Below are 15,764 nucleotides of genomic sequence, written 5' to 3' on the forward strand. Positions count from 1 at the left end.
GAAGGGAAGAAAGAGCGGCCCATTTGGGGGAATGCTGTTTGGGGAAGTTCATTTTAAGTTCGCTTCCATTCTTAAATCGCTTTGTACCACGACATCACTGTACAAATCAAATCTGGTAGAAGACTGTAACAGCTAAAGACCTGTAGACTTGGGGCGGTATGACCTGTAAGGCTGCTCTTAAATGATTGAACGACCGGGATGGCAGTCAGGCATCTATAGTATTTTTAACTTTAATATATTTTTCAACTTGTTGACACTTTTGAACAAAGAGTAATTTATCAGTTGGTAATGCGATATCTCTTCCATTTTCAAGATGCAAAGTGTATCAAAATTCAAGTGATGAAAGTTCATTTCATAACATAAGAAATAAATTCAACGCAAACAAGGGAAGGTTTTGTGTTCTACAGAAATGTGTCATTCAGTGCTTTAGCTTTGTAATCGAATACTAAACATGTTCAGATAATGACAGGCAGGTGTCGTTCTTTACTTTTGTCTCCAATTAACTCAAAGGAAGCCATAACTTGTAAACAATATATTCGGGGTTTCAAATTACAGTGAGGGCACCTTGAAACCCGTCTCAAACGAATCTTCAAAGAGTAATGGCGAATGCCGGCTGCACGTGGGTGTTACTTGGTGCAGTTCGACATTTTGGCGGCTGAAAAACAAGGATTATATTTTCAGGACACTAATTCAAGAGACGACCTACAAGAACTGCAACCTTACCCGGTAAGTTTAGTAAATGTATAGTAGTTGATAATCCCCGATGGCATCCTATCTAAAAATCTTCAAGTAGGCGTCTGTCGAACCTTTGGAATGTTATATCCAGGGCTACTTTGTCTCTAGATTAAAAACAAAATATGCTTGACCACACTGTAGTTTTGCAAAAGACTTTCAAGGATCAGTACTGTTATGGTTGGAATTGGAGAGCAAAGAAGAATAAATGGCGATCAGTCGGGAAATCAAATTGAGATGGGTAGTTCATAATTCCTTTGACGTATTCATTACAATATTTATACATCTTTCAAAGAACAGCTTTTTGCCCGAATTGTGTGGGTTGGAGATTGCTGCTTGTAATTTTGTCGCAGCTCTCAGGGGGCGTTTCGCGATTCTTTAGCCAAACTAAATTAAAATCTTCGCGTGATTCACGTCATGTGAGATTCGCCCTCGACGTAAAACGTTAATATTGACGTTGCTTGGATGAAATTTAAGAAAGGGCTCATGTGTCCAGGTATCATGTTAACGCAGAGTGGTTTTTTTTGTAAGAAAATGCGTTTCTTTCCGGTGGTTTCTTATTGCACTGTTTATCTTCTGCGGCGCGCACGCTGCTTATTGCAGTAGCGCCACTGGAATTATGATTAAATCGTGTATGTTAAGTGTTCCTTTTCTGGTCAAGGAGAAGTCCAATTTGTGTCGCATTTGATAATAACCCTTTTCTTCATCTTTCCTTTTTTCGAGTTGCTGAAGCTAGGTCACCCATGAAGTATGACCCGGAATCGTTTTTCACTCAAACCTCCGATCAAATTCTGGGTAGATCTGCCAGATTTGGCGTATTTCCTACAGTTGTATTCGTTTGTGTGAAACACGTCAGTGATTGAAAGTCAAGAGCGTCAAATGAAATTATCAATGTGTCGAAATAGTCTAGTGTTGCAAGATTAATTATACAAAGGTCAATTTAAGCTTGAAGACATCACCAAAAGCGCGCTCACAGATGAATTTTGTGATGCGTAAAAGCGGTGAGTGAGACGGTTATAACTTTCATTGGTAGTTTGAGGGTATTTGACTGCAAATACTTCGACTGCAAAGAGGAATTGAATGCTTCAACGTGACGGCGGAAATTGAAAGTCAGTAGATGAATTGATATATTTAGGTTGTGAGGTGTAATCAACAGAAATGTTTGTATTTATACCGTATTTTGCTCGGAAATAGAGACTATAGGGCTATTCATGTAGGTTATGCTATGCAAGCTATGCATAGGCATGTCTTTCCGTTTTAAATTGGAAAATGATATCCAGCGCAACGTTGTCTGCTTCACTCAGGGATACTCGCTGAGCGTAAAGACAGATAGAATGGCGTTATTGTTGTTGTTGTCGGGTCGTTTACGCCTAATCCAACCATATTGTAAATGTTATTAAAAAAATGCCCCAAAGTATTTGAGTTCATTTTCCTGTCAGATCACAGTTTTACATTCCTTTTACCTTTATTTACACTTCTCACCAAAAATATGAGCAAAATAAAGACGTTCTAAACAAACTCTCCGCTTGGCCGTTTGTTCTTAGTATGTTCTTAAAATTTTAATTAATCTCATCCTAAACGCTCTTAGTACTGAACGGGGTGTTATAAAAATAAAGAGCGTATCAGTGCTTCGGCACCAGTGTCTCCACGCCCTTGGGAAATATGAGTTATGAGCAACGCAAGTTAGGCGAGAGGTCTGCTAGAAGATTATTAGTGCCAGTCTACTGGCAAACCCCTCCCCGACTCGTCTCAAATCTTTCCACTGGTGGAGTAATGCGCGTCCTGTAGCACCAATAATAACAAGGAGCCTCTCGTAGTCTAATTTAGTGCACATTTTGCACTCTGAGCACTTTGCTGGAGTGCAGAGGTCAATTTAGCAAGAATTAAGTGTACGAGCAAATTTCAGTTCACTATGTAGGAGGGGAAAGTTAAAAAGATTTGTGATTGCTCGGCTGTCTTTGTCTTGAAAGTTACCTTACTTCTACTTTCTGTGATGCCACAATGGTCGGTTCGTGAAAGATCTCGTTATAATGACAGATTTCACCAGGCATGGTATGTTTTCGACGCTTAGCTAACGCCGCAAATAAAGGGGCGTCGACATGATATTTGTTGATTTGGTGCCATGATGCTGTGTGATTTTTTTCCTAGAAATCCATTTCGAGAAATTTTTCATAACATGGAATCGACTGAAGCTCCAAGCAAGAGAAGAAGGTATGGTATACGCGCCTATGGTGATGGGAAGGAAATAGCCTTTGGTTCATGATCTAAGGTGCATGCTGCCTTTCTTGCGCTTCTAGAGACCAATAAGATTAGGCAGGGATGATACAGGTTCACAGGATGGCTTGCGTTGTTGGAGACTCTTTGAATGTTCAGTGGAAATTAAATGAAGGCAAAGGTACCGTGGATAAGAGAGGAAGAGTATTCCTCACGCGGCTTCGACAGTCAAAATATATTTTGCACATAAGGGAGTTCCAAAAATACAGGAAAACAACTTTCAGGGTTTAGAAAGAATGTGTGTGAATGCTTGTTGACATATAATCCGTCCCTAGTGTGGCTAATGATTTGCTATCAGTATCCTAATGTGTAAAATACTCCTTATGTGGTTTTATTCGTTTCTTTTAGGTTCGAAACATCTCTTTTAGGTGCTTCTGGTAAGTTTTACACCATTTTCAATTGCATTTTTCTTAAATTCAATTTTTTTTCAGTAAATATATTAATTTGGTTGTTGATATCAGTTGAGGGAAATTTGCTCAAGTTTCTGTACTGATTTATATAAGCAAATTTTGAACTTATTATTCTTACTACTTTAAGCGATTACCGCAGAATAGCTTAATATAATATAGCGTAAGTTGTGGTCGAAGAAAAAAATTTACAAATAAAATAAAACGTACTGATAGTGATGTTCGAAGGTTGCAGCGCCTTTTGTCGAATCTCTCGGATCTGCTACGCACTGAGCCATGTGGTGCATTTTTAACGCGAAATTACAAATGTGTCCAGCGTATGCTGCAGTTTCGTGTGTTTACACTTTGTCGCTTCGTAATGGGTGGAAATGCTCTTGAGGTTCAATAAATCATTGCTAAATCCTACATCTTGGCTCTGGAAAGGTCATGGGTAATGCTTTTGAAATCTTTGTTGTATTCATGGTGATTTCGCGTGGGGAGTTTCACTGTGCTGATAGAGGTTGTGCACAAAACATAGACGTCCCTGGGGTAAAGCCCTACTTTCCACGCTCAAAAGGTGTAGTGGAACTGCAAGTATAGGAGGCAAGAGGAAACACGCGCCTCTCCCCCCTTCCCCCCCCCCCGCCTCCTTTCTCCGCGAAGACTTGTCAAAAACTCTTCAACGAACGAACCGAACAGTGCGACTTAGCTTTACAGTCGTACTGAAACTGCTTATTCAATCACAACTAACCAACAACCGGGCATACCGCCAAACAATGGTAAGACATTAATCTACGACCCAACTGATGCAAAATAAAGATCATTTCATGGCCCTAAACTCGGGTCAAGTAAAGAACGACAGTTACACCAAGGCTCGAACACTTTGATTAAAAAAAAGGATATGTGGAAGTCTCGCTTTTGTGTAGTTGATAATTAACAAATGTTTACTGAAGTTAAGGTGGGTAAATATCCACCGCTAACCACTGATACTAAGGTAAACTGAAGTAACTCGATCATTTATTCTTGCAACGATTTTCGGGTGCAAATACCGTGCGAGTTGCTCAGAGGAGAATAGGAAAGGGTACTCAGAGTTTGAGTACCCAGTCGGAGTGTACCTTCAATGCTGTCTACTGTTCTAGTATACAACAAAAGACCGTATTCGTACATTCGCGAAGTAATAGTGATGACTAGGTTTGAATAAGTAATGGTCAAAGATGGAGAAGAATCGTTTTGAATAAGTTGGCTCGTTGCTCGTTGCCTTGTAATGTTCTGAAATTCATCAATACATCTGTCATTGCGATTGTCTCCATAAGGGCTTGCTGGCCTGAATTGGGTTGGCTCAGGGTTAGGATTATAGTTTTTTCCAGTTGTCTTTGAATTTTACAGGGTGTGCTTTGTTTATCTACTTAGTCTAGCCGACTAGACTAAGTAGATAAAAACAGATGCAAATTTTGCTCATTTTTCTTGTTTGTGTAAACTTCACGACCTGTATCTCTAAGGTGCAGATGAAGATTTAACGGAGGAGAGCACAGAAGGACATGTTGTCGTCCACTTGAATGCAGACCTTTTGCATAGAATCAAACAAGAACCAGTGGACAGCGGTGAAACACCTGAACTTACATGTGTCGCCTTACAAAAGGATTCCAACGACAATACTTTTCGGGAAACGCTTTTGAACGAAAGCAGACCTGACCCAAACAATGATGACCGAGGATGCGCAAGTCCTACCATCCCAATGATGAATGAAACATCTGCTGAGAATGAGTCAGGAATCATAAATGAAAGAATTTCTCCTTGCATTGGGGCCTCACCTGCCACAGCCAGGACTCGATCTCGAAGGAGCGTGCGTAAGCGCTTTTCAGTGCAGCGATCATCACCCGAAATTGGAGTTAGTTCCTCTTCCAGTTATCATAATCTAAGCGTAAGCAAGCAATCAAAGAATGCGTTATCAATCAGAAGTGGTCATAGAAAGAGAACAAATACTGTGAATCAACCTGCCTTTTCAAACCAGCTTGTCAGCGAAGGAAGCCTTGGTTCGACCGATGCATGTGACATAACAAGTGATGCCAGCGATTTGTTCAAGCGTCGATTCCGCAAGGTAGAACACTTAATCCTGTGATTTAATTCTTGGATAAGAGCACTGTTGTACACATAGTTATTCCAGCTATCTCAGCCGTTCCAATTGTATACCATTCTAGTATCACTTTGAAAGGCCTTGATGAGCGAAACTTCATGATATCGGGCTCCTAGGTAGGACGTGCGTAATGAATTTGTTTGGAAGAGGTTACTTTTCTTTGAAATACTGATTTCACATGTCACATCAAATTCTCAGTAGGTGAAAACAATACAAACAAACTAAAGTGGCAGAGTCGGTTAATGCTGATTTTCCAAGGCAACCGCTGCCTAACCTGTATTGGTATTACTATGATCGTTTGGTTGACAGTGCATTGCAACACTTCTCTTTGACGAAATAGGCTCTCTGCCAGTTAAACATCAGTTCAAATAAAGGCATAAATTTCTTGAAACCACACTATAAACCATAGTAGTTAGTAAGTATCAAGAATTATATAATAAGCTGAATTATACAAACGTTTTGATTGGTTCTTACTTGCGATATATTGGAAGACAGACACACGAATGACGTCACCATTAAATATTTTTCTTTGTCATCATATAAAACCAATAGATTCCGTGTTGCTTAGTGACTGCGGTTATTATCATTGCTCCACAGATGCTTAAAGACTTGGTGGCTAAACGTATGTTAAAATTGCAACATTCGGCAGTTTATAGCGGTACTGTTTCAGCTTTAAGGCGCAAGGTGGCGATTCTTGAAAGAAGAAACATGCAGCTGGAAGATAAAGCAGAGAGACTCCAGACATCCATGATGAATCTCCACAACGAGGTCAGTTTATTCCTAAGAAACACCTGGTGCAAATCTTTTCTAGTGCTCAGGAGATAAAATAGCTAGATCGAGCTGAAATTGTTTCACTGCTTCATAGGAAACTGCCAGTAAAACTTTTACTTGTTTGTTTTTTTTTTTTGCTTAATGGCCAGCCACTGCAGTAGAGTCTCTTCTATTGTTTGCAAACAACATCACTGTTCTGTAGAAAAACTGTTGTGCTGGGTTCACAGGCAAGTGTAACACCTAAATAGTTCGACACATTTGAGTCATAAGTGAAGATTTACAAAAATACTTGAACTGTGGAACAGCAGCACCTCAGAATTCATTACAGCTGTTTGTGTACTTATTTTAGAAAAAAATCAATGATAAAATTGGATTAAACTCGTGAAGGATTTCACGACTGTGGGTCTGGATAAATTATCAAAGGGGACATTGTGCATGGTGCATTGTGCATGGTGCATTGTGCATGGTGCATTGTGCATGGTGGTTAACTATATGTCTTCTATTCTTTAGAAAGAGAAAAGGGCGACTAAGACTGTGTCACGTGGTACTCAAGTCTCTATGGGAATGGTAAGTTTGAGAATTTCTTTTCTTTAAGGTTGTACTTACAGACTAACAGGACTCTTGTTTTATTAACAATATGTGAACTGTTTTTTGTTACTTCACGTAGATCTTGAGTCGAGCATGGTCTGCCTGTCAAGGGATAGACAAAGCTTCATCATTTGCCGCAGAGGAACGTGGGTCCTTGGCCATTCCCGGAGATGGCCCTGTCATTATCAAAGTTTGCGGGAAACAGGTAAATGATGCATCTGCGCGTGTTCAAATACCAAAGCTTTCTGAGATAATGCGAGAGAATACGTCGCAGCAACAGGTAGAATCACAGCAGTCTACGCATTCTCCCCAAACAGACAGTGCGCTACCCAAAATTCAGCACGTTTCTTCTGGCAGCCTCCTTGTACCACAACAGCCTCGTCAACAACCTTGTGATTTTATACTTCCGGAACATCGTCTTCTCTCAAACCAAACACTTATTTCTCAAGGTAATAGGGTCAGGCCTTTGCAAGATCCAAACTTGCCCTCGCAAAGTTCGGGAATAAACAATTTACCTGTAAATCGTGAGGTAGTAATGGTGACAGATCAGCCAGCACAACTTTCTGGTTTCATAGGTTCCTGGCCAAGTAACTCTTCCTCTTCTGCTCAGCAGCATGCAACCGGACCAGTAAATCGAATTGCCACAGTTCGTCCTCAGCAGTTCATTCCGTCCTCGGCAAACATTTCATTAGCTCAAAATGTTCCACCGCAAGCGGCTCAAATGCCAACCCTACCTCGACCTCGGCTGGAGTCAATGAATCTTCCAATACCGAAAGATAACACAGCTAATATATCCACAATCATCAGCCAAATTCTCCCGCCAGTCCATCAAACTGACTTGTCATCATCAAGGCCTGCAATGACGCAGACTCAGAGTGGAAATGCACGTACTGCATCAATGTCAAGTACTGTAGGTAGACGTCGACGACCCCCAGGTGGCTGCTTCTGTTGCCCTCCGGATCCGAATCAAAGACATACAGTTGGAAATCAAAATCCGGTACGAAGCGGAGACGATTTGCGCTTGCATCCAGGAAGTAATCACGAAGCAACTCGTGGGCAAGTTTCTACCACGAACCAAGTGTCACCTTCTATATGTACATCTGGTGCTCGTACTCAGGGGAGTTTGTCGGAGTTGCAGCCAACTGTTCCTTTGCCTTATCCACAACAGTTCTTTCCAGTCACACAAGCATCGAACAAGTCAAGTTGTTCCGTTCCGACGGGAGAGCTTGCTAATCAGATACGCTCATCCGGTCCAAATCATCACCAACGCCAAAATGTTTTGCCAGGGCACGTGAACTCTCCAAGAGCCGGTATGTTATGCTCACAGGCCTTACCCACTATTCCAGAGAGTATAAGAAGTGCGCATGGTAAGCAACTGACTGGAGGCCCTCCACTCCAAATTTCATCCCGGGCAGTGCCACAACAATCGGAAATACAGATATCTTCCAGCGTAGTCCAAAACCCTCTTAATCAAGAGTGGTCCAGAAGTCATCCCCGAGAATCCATCAGAGCCCCGGACCAACCACTTAGTCCTCTTAGTGGGGTTGATTTGCATCCAGCTAGTCACCCGGCACAACGGCAAATGTTTCACTTTACTAAAGAGCAAATTGCATGTAATAGTGATGGTGGTTACGCGACGACAATTCGCCAGTGCAGTTCTCAGCAGCATCCTCAGCAACAGCAACAGTTGCCTACACAACCATATATTCAAATTCACCAACAACAGGTGCCCTTACAGCAGCATCCGCCTCGTCAGGAACTGGAACAGCAACAGCAGCGACAACAACAGCAGCGACAGCAACCGCAGCAACAGCAACAACTACAAAAACAGTTGCACCAGCATCCGAGGAGAGCAGGTTACGTGCCGCCCACTCCAATACTTCCTAAGCCAGACTCAAGGGCACATCAATATTGGCAACGCAACCCTCAATTTACAGCATCAGGTACTTCGCATTGTGGAACATCTGTTCCACAACAGTTACCGGCTGCTCTTAATACTGCAAGCTCCAGCAATTTCTGTCTAAACCAGAGACCTCCCATTCAAACACAATTCCTTAGACCTTATACTCCGCACAATGTAAGAAATGGAGCCTATTTGCAGCAACCGATCCAACCGTCAGTCCAGCAAAATCAAAGTAGTGTTCAAACATCCTCAGCCCCAGTTTCGCAGCTCAGTGTTAATATGGTGCAGATCTCGAAGTCAGTTTCCCTTCAAAGGGAAAGAACGGGTGCAGGAAGTATACAACATAGTCAGACTCCGTACTCCCCTAACACACGAGCTTGTCTCCATCCTAATACTACACACTCGTCATTACCGCGCCAGAGGCCAAATGATTCGGAAAGAAACTCAGCAAGAGCAGCAAAATCAATCAAACCCACGATTTATAACGCGGCGAACGAACACCTGCTTGAAAGAAGAACGTCTTTTACAACTCCAAATATAGCTACTACATCAATAATACCGACCAATAGCTTTCGATCTGCCCCGCAGAGTCCATCGATGCCTTCAGAACCACTGCTAAACAGCCCGACCAAAACGTTGCTGCCTGCCACTCGTACACCTGAACCCAGAAATACACCATTACGAAATGCGCAAGGGTCGGAATTGAAAGGCAATGAAGCAATAACTGACGAGGCATCTTGCCCGGCTACAGCTTTGTCTTCTAGGACTGGTTTTACCACTCGTTTGTTACCTGTTCAGAACTTCGTAGGAATGAAACTGTCAGACGATTTTAAGAACGTGAATAATTCGGAGACGGATGGAAACAATAAACCGTTAGATTCACAAAGAGATGTTGCTGGCCAGATCGTGAATTTTTCAGATATAACAGAAAAGGGTGACAAAGAAGGCCCGCAACTTCAAAAAGACAAAGCTTCTTACTTAAAACCTATTCTTGGTGTAGAGCAAAGTAGTAATGGTATCGTGTTGTCATGGGATCTAACCAGCAGAGAGTACGAATCAAAAGTTATTAAGTATGAACTGTTTGTGACGACGGCTTCCAGCGAATCAACAGGATGGCAAAGTTTGGGTGTCGTGGACGCCCTTGCACTTCCCATGGCTTGTACAATGACGCAGTTTCTTCCAGGAGCCTCTTATTATTTTACAGTACGCGCTATTACAGATGTGGGTGACTGCGGTAGCGAGATGTTTAGTCATCCTTGCTCTATAACTGTTCTCGAAAGTAATCAGAACTCTTCCTCTGTTAGTCCCGTTTAAATAACAGGTCCGTTTTTTATTTCAAAATCTCTCCGTCGCTAAGTGATCTCTGATTATTGTCAAGAGTAACTATTCATCGATCAATAATGTCATGGACTTTGACTGAAACGGCAAATGTGGTGATTATTAGATGAGTCTTGACATATGCAACACTAACATAGCTTTTGGAGAAAGGCCTTGGGGCTTTAAACTGCGCGCTTTATTAAGACGCTCAAATTAAGATTTAAACGAGAAATTTGCTCATTGGTTCACCGACAGGGTGAACTTAGATTGATTTCTATTTGTTATGAAACGATGCAGCTGTCATTTCTACAGGGACAGTTGATTCAATATCGCTTCTTGTCGTGGAGAAATATATTAAAGGCATTGAAGTATTGACAAAAAATAACTTCCTTTCCTTATTAGGTTGATCAAACAAGCTCGTCTCAGTGCCCTACTCTCTTTTCCTTCTTGTCTTTTCTTGTTCGACAGTTTTGGGTTTCACGAACGAGCTTTTTTTAATCGACGGAATAAACTCACCAGTAGCTTTTAAGCCACACTAAGCAGCCTCCTTGAAGTTAGTCCGGTGCTTTTTATCATCAGACCAACAACAATTTATAGCAATTTTATTTTTGATCCTCCGAGTTAATTTTCATACGATGTACATCTCATGGTGAACCATCCATACTTTATTTAGCGACTGTTTGTTTTGGTTAAGGTAAACGATAGAATTGGATAGCCATACGCATGCTCGCAGTTTCAGTTCTGCTTCTCCATTTACATTCACCGATCACAAAACAGCTGGGTTTTGATTTCTGCTCCTTTTTTCGTCTTAATAAAGATTATCGACCTGACTTATAAATGCGTAAGAAGTACTACTGGTTCCACGATGTTCATACTTCAATCGAGGACGATCAATTTAAAAAAAATATGTGAATCCATAGCTTTTTTTAAATTTTTTTATTTTTTTGCGGCCTTTTCTTTCGTACTGTTTTGTTTGTTTTTTCGCTATTGATTTTGCTTTTTTTTTTTTCAACCTGTGCTTCTACTTTGCAAAATACTTGGGATTATCTGGGACTTAGCGGCCTTTTTGTGATTGTACAACTTGATAACGTTTTCATCCTGCCACAGTCTATAACAGTCTGATTTCTCAACGCATTGATTCGTTCATTGGATCAAATATATTTCCTTGCATCTGATTAGCAAAGCATTGCTTATTCAAACAATCGGTGCTGAGATACTTCAATTTAGCTTGGGAAACGGAGACATTAGGCCGCATTGGTTTTCTCAGAGCCCCTAGGGTTGTCAACGGTGGTCTTGGAAATAAAAATAATAACAAATTTTAAAATGATGGTAACAACTATCAAAGACTATAAATATATTTTAAAAAGTTGTTCGGGGTTCGGACGTGATTCAAGTGAAGCTGTTTTGACTAAGGGAAGAGGTTTTATCGAAGATTAATTTGATTTGTTAACAACCTTTCAACATGCCGACCATAATGGTAACAAACACTTGAAGAGTTTCTTATAAGCAACGACCTCACTAATGAAAGATTTATCAACCTTTAGCCGACTAGAAATTATCTGCGGAGTTGAAAATTAAGTACGTTGCCATTATTCAAATACAGCGCGAATTTTGTCTGCGATATCAATTTTGCGCTTCTTTTCACTAGAAGCCCTTTCTCATAAAGTACTTTGAAATGTTAAATTTTGGGCTTGTGGAATTGTTATTAGTTACGTAATTAGTCACCATAGTGAAAGGCTTACAAATATGGTAAAAGCCGTGAACAGCCTGCCATTCTCCTCCTGCCTTTGTTTATTAATAAAGACATGTTCAGACAATAGCATCTTCCTGGTAGCAACAACTGGTACATCCAGAAAATTAATATTTTCGTCTTTTCTTTTTTGAAATGTAAATTTTCTTCTCGTTTAATGTTAGCCGAAGAAACCAATTTATGAATAGACTTAATTAAGTTGATGTCGAATCTTGCGATATATTTAATTCTTTTGCTCGCAAAGTTCTGAACTGTTTTTACTTATTTAACATTACCTCTGAAGTGTATGTTAACTTTACAAAAAATACAGAAATGAATAAATAAATAAGGAATAAATGCATAAGTCAGTACAGGAAGATTTAGCAAGACAAAGATAGTCTTCTGAATCACCTAAAGGGAAAAAAAAAACACAGAAACAAAAAGCCAGTCAAAATAACAATCCTTACGATTTCTATAGGTCTGAATCAATAACGCTGTATTGTAAAATTCTTTAGAACGTGTTACATGATAAACATCGTAAGTGAAGGCTGCGAGACGAGTAAAGATTTGTGTCACACCGCAGAAATGTAACTCTTTCACGTTTATTTTACTTTAATTTGACTGTACAGAATATAAATTTTATCATAATTCTTTATTGTTACTTTTTTCTTCAATACATATATAACTCGAGGTTTGATACGCGTTGTCTATCTACAAAGTCAATAAGAATGATGAGTGAAATATAGAAAGATGATGGTATTTGCCCTGTTTGAACATGGACATCTTGGATGTGTTTTTTCTCTGTACTAACAAAGTGTCATTTGAATTACAAAAGAAGATCGAAGATTATTGAGGAAAATAACACTAATATTACCATTACAGTCAAACAGCAATTTCTTCGATCTTTTGGAAACTGATTTACGTATGAGACCCAAGTGTACTTGATCTGACATGTTTCTGAAAATATTTTGTCTCATCAGCAAACAATTTGGGAAACGAATTTGTGTATGATATAGGCCCATCGACAGACTGAAACTCAGAACATGTTAATTGTGCTTAGCAAACGTTTAAATGTTATTCGCAGATAAAATGCTTGAACTAGCGCGATTAATGTCAAACATCATTAACGCTTTGCTCGTAAACATGGTCGTTGGAGGAAAAACATTTTCCGATACTGTGGAAGAACGTGTGTATGTCACGCCTTGATGAACAAACCTTGAAAGAAAAGGCGACATGGGCAGCGCAGCTACCCAAAAGATCTTATCTTTGTAAATTTATACAAAACCCTCTCAGATGTTGCGAAGAACAACTGATACCTCTCTAGAAAAAGGGGATCCTTTACTTCTTTATGTACAGCTCACATGATGACAGTTTCTACCTAGAACAAAGTGTCACACTCACCGTTTTGCTGTAAGACGTGACGGTATGCGTAAGTTTAAAAATATCAAAACATGAAATTGCGATTACTGTTTACATTTACAACCCAATGAGATTTTCTTTTCTTCAAAGCAACCTTCAAGAAATCAAGAAGTGTCTAAATGTTTTCCAGCATTTCAAATGTGCTTTCCTGCAAGAGAGCCTGACTTTAAATTCCCGAGGGACTCGGATTTCATATCTGACATCTTATGTAGATGTTTTGACGCTTTTGTTATATATGCACATGGCGCTCGTCTGCACGTGACTTGAACAAAATGTTTGCTTTTGGTTCGTTCGTTTCGCACCTCGAAATAACAACATGGGCAAATCGCCAGAGTTAAGCTGTGTACGATCTCGGTCTTGTATAATTGTTGTTAACAAAGTGTCTTTTTCGCCAGGTTCGTCCCTCTCGATCTTTCTTCAGCACCCGTGAGTTACGAGCTCGCTCGCGATGTATCTCGGCAAGGTCTCGGTTATGCTCTCTTCCGTTACCATCGACGTCTTCCTCTAAAATATCATCGAGATTCGGCTCGTACGAAGAATGGCGACGGATCCTGCCGCCCTTGACCTGTACTGGAGCGTTCTGTTGTTTTGCCACTTCACAACGCGCCTGGTTGGTTTCCATACTTTGCCTCAAAATTTCGACATCTTCGCTTGAACTTTTGCGTGCGTAAACTTTCTCTACATCAGCACGTTGAATTTCCTTCCATTCATTCATGGAAACGGGTTTGTCTGTTACAAATAACATTGTATGAAATATTTCTTACAATTTCAAGAACAAATTGTTCTACCATACGCGGAGATCACGTCCTAAGCTCTAGTAACCACTTTGATCTAATCCTGCCTCTGGCAGAAACAGGGAGGCAGAATCTTGTTTACATCGCCTTGAATTTCACGTGCTATTAATATTAAATAGACAGGGTTATCTGAGAGTGACAGGTGTCAGAATTTAAATAACAAACACGGGAACTATCGTTTTCTTCGCTCCAAAAGCTTTTCTCGATTTATGAAACCAAGTTAAATGCAAAGGGATAATTACCTTGTATTCAATTGGTTAGTGACAAAACCATGAAAAACAGGGCTTTAGAATTTAAATTAATATCCTAAAGTTTAGAAAAAATTCAGCAGCAAATGATTACAGTTTTCCTTATTTGGACGTAGAAAGGGACATGTTTATTTACCAATCAAGGCAGCGAGGTGTCAAAAATCCGAAAAGCGTTCGATAAAATAAACTGAATTTGTCTCTGAATAAAGACTACATGATCATTATCTTTTTTAACACATATGGATAGTAGCTTGAATATTAATAAAGAGGTGGTGTGTTAGGGCTATTCAGCGCCTCTAAGGTTTGCTAAATGCATTGCTTCTAGGACACTTATCGTAATGTGTAAACAACAAGAGGAGCCAGAAAGACATAGAGTGTGATAGATCCTTTCTGTACGCTTTTAAAAGAAAAACAATCGTTGACAGTCACTTTGAAGTCCGTCACCTTTTATTTGCGCTATGGTGTTTTTTACAATTGTAATTTGCAGTTTGAGCAGTTGCACGGTGCGTCTAGGAAATTGTCGATGTAACTCGCAAAATCTACATACATCCGATACGAATGATTTGTAGCCTGGAAGTCGGGTTATACTGACCTCCTCCGGTGAATAAAAAAAGAAGTGCCAAGATAATGATATTGCTCTCCCACAGTTTTAGCTCATTTCCAATTTTATTCGCTACTTTACTGGTTTCGTTTAGTTTTCTTCGGCACAGCTTCGGCTCTCTGTTTCAGATACCCCGGGGCAAAATATTTTTTTATAACTGGCTAAACCTCCGACAGGAAAGGCGAAATCTAAACGTTTAAAGTCGGCAGGTGATATGAATGTTCTAAGTTGTTATTTTACATACGTATCCTAATGGGTATCATTTCTTGTGTTCACGTCGGCCTTACTTTCACAACAGCACCCTCATTTATTTTTTTTAGTGCGCTAATAATCGAGAGGAATAATTTTAAGCTTGGAAATAGAACTGAAAAATTTGAAAGTCCATTTTTACATTTCATTTTCCGTAAAAAAAAAGTCTATTTAAGGCGACCTACGGACAACAAATTGAAATGATGCGTAATCGCCCCCCTCTAGCCGATTGTGCAATAGCTTATTTACTTTGGCTTCGCACAGTACCCAACGATTATTTTGATTGGGTTGATGTAAACATACACTGGCGCTCTTCAGTTTTATTCCGCAAGAGTTGCCCCTCACTGAATACCTGCATGGGGTTAAAAGTGTTTTCGGTCAAAAAGCTATCTCTCAGTTCCTACATAAACAAAAAAGTCGTTCGCCAATGAAGGCTTTTGACACTTTCGACTCTTTTCTCCCTCTTTTCTACGCAATAGTGTTATTGATATTGTGATTTTAAATATTATTTTCACAACTTTTCTTCTTCTTTTTAATTTTAATCCAATTATTTTTTCCCTACTTTTTGGCATGGACTTGTGCCAAATGACAATGTTGATTTAGACGAAGCAGCGGAGTG

At 40.0% G+C, this 15,764-nt stretch overlaps 1 protein-coding gene across 1 annotated transcript; it reads left to right on the forward strand.

The window, feature by feature from the left end:
* The first annotated feature begins 566 nt into the window (after positions 1 to 566).
* Positions 567 to 12,520, forward strand: LOC131774531 (uncharacterized). Its single transcript, XM_059090583.2, has 7 exons — positions 567 to 726; positions 2,881 to 2,943; positions 3,355 to 3,383; positions 4,892 to 5,490; positions 6,124 to 6,294; positions 6,808 to 6,864; positions 6,965 to 12,520. The coding sequence occupies exons 2-7, from the start codon at positions 2,909 to 2,911 to the stop codon at positions 10,100 to 10,102; spliced, it is 4,029 nt and encodes a 1,342-aa protein (XP_058946566.2). The 5' UTR covers positions 567 to 726; positions 2,881 to 2,908; the 3' UTR covers positions 10,103 to 12,520.
* The last annotated feature ends 3,244 nt before the right edge of the window (positions 12,521 to 15,764 follow it).

The sequence above is a fragment of the Pocillopora verrucosa genome, chromosome 3 (assembly GCF_036669915.1).
Source record: "Pocillopora verrucosa isolate sample1 chromosome 3, ASM3666991v2, whole genome shotgun sequence".
NCBI classification, from domain to species: Eukaryota; Metazoa; Cnidaria; class Anthozoa; order Scleractinia; family Pocilloporidae; genus Pocillopora; species Pocillopora verrucosa.

What these genes read in the sequence shown, in the direction of transcription:
- LOC131774531 (XM_059090583.2), top strand. Translation starts at nt 2,909, where the DNA reads ATGGAATCGACTGAAGCTCCAAGCAAGAGAAGAAG. An exon ending in GCTCCAAGCAAGAGAAGAAG is followed by an intron (nt 2,944 to 3,354) that starts GTATGGTATACG and finishes CGTTTCTTTTAG; the next exon opens with GTTCGAAACATCTCTTTTAG. An exon ending in CTCAAGTCTCTATGGGAATG is followed by an intron (nt 6,865 to 6,964) that starts GTAAGTTTGAGA and finishes TACTTCACGTAG; the next exon opens with ATCTTGAGTCGAGCATGGTC.